This window comes from Vicia villosa, linkage group LG7, assembly GCF_029867415.1.
Source record: "Vicia villosa cultivar HV-30 ecotype Madison, WI linkage group LG7, Vvil1.0, whole genome shotgun sequence".
In the NCBI taxonomy this organism is placed as follows: domain Eukaryota; kingdom Viridiplantae; phylum Streptophyta; class Magnoliopsida; order Fabales; family Fabaceae; genus Vicia; species Vicia villosa.
This window is the reverse complement of record NC_081186.1, coordinates 121,015,816-121,020,046: the sequence shown is the minus strand read 5'-3', so window position 1 is coordinate 121,020,046 and position 4,231 is coordinate 121,015,816. Positions and strand designations below refer to the sequence as shown.

Below are 4,231 nucleotides of genomic sequence, written 5' to 3'. Positions count from 1 at the left end.
TAAATAAAGCGAATTGTTGTTGTTTTTCATTTTATTCTGTTCAAACATATTTTCGGAAGTTCATTTCCGAATTCTCCAAGGGGGGTGCGTTCGGAGATGAACTTCCGAAACACCACATTTTCTGAAAAGTAACTTTATTTCGGAGATGCATCTCCGAAATCAATATTTTATATTAAAAAAAACACGTTTTCGGAGATACATTTCCGAAAACACCTTTTTTAAGAAAAAAAGTACAGTTTCGGAAATGAACTTCCGAAACAAGGGGTAGTGTGGTAAATTCACCAGGGGTGGGCAAGAAGGTTAGGAGGTGGGTGAAGAAATTTTCTTTATATATTAGCGTGACACATATAGAATTGTGTGTATTGTAGTGTTTCAACGTTGCTATTATGAACATCGATGTTATGGTGTACTCTGTCATAGAATTCACAATTCGTCTTTCCTTCACGTTTAAATAATCAAGGAAATCATGATCTTCTAATGTGTTTACTAATAGTTGTGAATACCACTTCAAACCCTAACAACCAATCAACGACGTTTATATTTGATATATAATCTTAACCCGAACAGACATCAATATTTAAAAAAAATGTTCAAGAAAAAGATGTTCTAGAATATACTTTTTTATCTTAAAAAGGCAAAAATTCTTGGATTGACCAATATTAAATTCTATCGTATACTTTGCATTTTTTTAATGTTTAAATAATAAAAAGTTTGTCTCCAAATAATAATAATAATAATAATAATAATAGTAATAATAATAATTTTTGAAAAAAAAGAATGTAAAAGGATTTTGAATGATGAAAGAGGAATTTCTGATTTAGTCCAAATTTAGGAAGGTGAGGTACTTGGAAAATGAGTGGCAGGAAAATTCCTCCCACTATCATAACTTCTTAACAAATAACAAATAAAACATTTTATGAAAGTAAATCAGCTCTAGCATTGATCTTAAATCTTAAACTTTTTTTACTAGGGTTTCTCATTAAAAAGATATGAAATATAATATTTGGTATCAATCCCCCTTTGAGATATGCAAGAGTTTCATGCAAGTTGCTTTTAAAGCTATTTTGTCCAAAAACAGAAATAAAAAATGTTGTCACAAATAAAGTTTGATATCACTTTAAAATTTGATTAGTTTGTTCTAAAGCTAATTAGGTGCTACACAATAATTTCCACTAAGATTTTATTTAAAATATTATCCCAATTAATTAATGTTCCATTTCCACTAACTTATTAGACTTTAGTGTCCCAACAAAAGCAAAGTGGTCTGCCTATACCTTTTTCCTATTTGAATATTATTATAAATTCTAATTATTTCAAATTAAGAAAACTGTCAACTTCACTGTTTTTGTTGCAACAATTTGTCCTTGCAATATACATAGGAAACATTTGTTTTGTGAAAGGAACATGTAGAAAAATACCAACTTGGACCACACTCATCATGGATTTCATGTTTCTCAACAAGTTTACACTCCTCTTTCTCCTCATCATTTCTGGCTCACTTTTATCAACTTCTTTTGCAGGTTTGTTTTATTAATTAGGTTTTCTTGCAGCTTTATATTGTTTCATGTATTTTATATATTAAATTGATTCCATGATCTGATTCTTTTGCTTGAAGTGCTAGGCATGTGATCAACTTGATAACTTTAATCTTTGAGATTGAATTCTTCATAGTGTTATCAATTATGTATATATAAGTTATGAAAGTGTTTGATGAAAATAAAAAAGTTAACTAGTGTGTGCTTAATGCATATGCAGGTAGAGCATCAAAGTTCATGAGAAACTCAGATGAAGATGTGAATGAGGTATGCATGACATGGAATATTCACTTCAATAGTATATAATTATTTTATAATTTATTATATAAATCTTAAATATTCTCTAACTAGCTATATCTATCTATCTTTCTCTTCCTCTATATCATGTTTAAAGTCTTGTACCTAACTATCAAATGGTGCAAAGCTCATGAACTACCAAATTTGAACTATCTTACTATTTGAAAGTTTTCAAGAAAATAGGAAGGCAAACTTTTTAATTCATTTCCCTCTTCTATTTCTTGTTTACTTTGTGGCTTATTCACATGCAGAAAATAGGTTGGAATATCTATTGTATTTTTGTTAAATCTGTTCTATTATCATTGTATTTTTTATAAATATAAGTTTGGTCATCAAATTTTAAGTTTTTTCTTAATAAAAAAACTTAAACCTAATTACAAATCGGAATTAATAAAAATTAAACATAATCAAACTTAATTTATATGCATTTGAAACAAGTATGTTAAACAACATTATAGAAGGGACATATTTTGTGTTTTTTTGTTAGCTATTTCAAATTTCTAGTAGTGTTTGGAGAAAAATCAATCATATAAGAATATGGTTTAATTTCCAATTTTTTTTATGTTTATTTTGTAGCATAGATGAGTTGAGGATGTTGTGTTTATGAATTGGTGATAAGACTACACAAAAGATTATAGATATTAGAGAGTGTTGGAGTAACAAATAGTCAAAGAAATGATGAAAAATAAATTTAAGTAGTTTGAACATGTAGAGAGAAGATCGACAAATTATATGTTAAAAAGAGCTAGTGAATTAAATGAAAAGAATTAACCAATGAAAGATAAATACCTAAAAAATTATAAGAGAAATTATTAAAAAAATATCAAGATTAACGATTTGGATAAAAATATAATTTTAGATAAAATATTATGGACAAAATTGATCCATGTAATCGAACATTTTTAGTGAGAAGACTTGGTTGTTTTTATATATATATATATATATATATATATATATATATATATATATATATATATATATATATATATATATATATATATATATATATATATATATTCGAATTTTTTTGTCACTATGCACTAATTTTTTTAACTAGGTATGTGTTCATGCTTTCTTTATTTTGATAGGTAGCAACAATGAAGGCAATAGATGAGGAAGATGTAAGCATTATCCATGAGAGGCTTCTTAGGGCTAATACAAAAGACTATGGACGATATGATCCAACACCAACTTTTTCTAAGCCTCCTTACAAGCTCATACCAAATTGAATTATCACGTTCAATGGATGAATCCTTGGAAGTTGGTACCGGAAATATGAGTACTGTATAATATAAATAATCCAATGTTTTATCATCTTAGTGTAATATAAGACTTCCATATATATACTATTTTATAGACATGTATAAAATATAAATGCTTAGTCATATGTTTTGAAGAACATGTACGTGTACGTGTGTTTTGAGTTTTAAATAATATCCACTATATATAGCTCTAGTTTTGTTGTAATGTATGCGTTGATATACATATAGATATTAATAATTTGGTGTTTTACATCTATTAATGAGATTATAGATGTTATGTTTGAGTATAGAGATACACTAGATTAGATGGATATAAGATTCTTTGTAGTCAATATTTTGTTATATTTACCCGTTCATGCACTCGTTGAATATGTACATATATAGGATTCTTTGAAGTCAATATTTTGTTATATTTACTCATTGAAATCATCTGCACTCATTGATTTAAGATTCAATAATTTAAATTTCAATTTATTTTAAAATAAAAATAGGTTGAACTTTGATTGGGATCGTCCGGTCTTAATTCTATAACCTTAGATGTGTCAATAGCATTAATTTAACAAAATATTGACGGCAAAGAAGACCAGTCTGATAAGCCTTGAAAAGGAGTTTTCGAGATGATATAGAAATTGGTATAACATGTCTCGTAACTGTAGTCATGATGGAGATACATGTAAGGAGAGGGGAATCCAAATGAATCTCAAATAGTTTTGAAATTTTAAAATTTTAAAATTTCTATTAAACCAAGAGTTGGTTAGTGGTTTTATTTGAGATTGTCTTGGATAGATGTATTTGGTTCATTATGAATGAATTTTACATGTATCTATCAAAACTTATTCAAAAGAAAGAGAAGTAGTATGTGTTGTTAAGTAGATGAATATTGTTACAACCTGAGCTTCCTTTAGCAGCAAGCAACAATGAAGACACAAATGGAGAGAGTGTAACTACCTAACTGATTGATTAGTTATACAGCTGGAAGTTAGTTAGTAGTTTAAGATTGTATATAGGCAGTGCATGATAAGCTAAACATGCATCACTTAGTTGTGTATATAAACAACTTGTAATCTTCTCTATCTTCTTAATGAAGCAAGTTCCATTTCTTTCAATTCATAATATGGTATCAGTTGAACATATCCT

General features: G+C 27.6%; 1 protein-coding gene across 1 annotated transcript; it reads left to right on the top strand.

Moving 5' to 3' along the window:
- Positions 1-1,338: 1,338 nt before the first annotated feature.
- On the top strand, positions 1,339-3,287 carry LOC131618448 (protein CASPARIAN STRIP INTEGRITY FACTOR 1-like). Its single transcript, XM_058889668.1, has 3 exons — positions 1,339-1,520; positions 1,756-1,802; positions 2,921-3,287. The coding sequence occupies exons 1-3, from the start codon at positions 1,439-1,441 to the stop codon at positions 3,059-3,061; spliced, it is 270 nt and encodes an 89-aa protein (XP_058745651.1). The 5' UTR covers positions 1,339-1,438; the 3' UTR covers positions 3,062-3,287.
- The last annotated feature ends 944 nt before the right edge of the window (positions 3,288-4,231 follow it).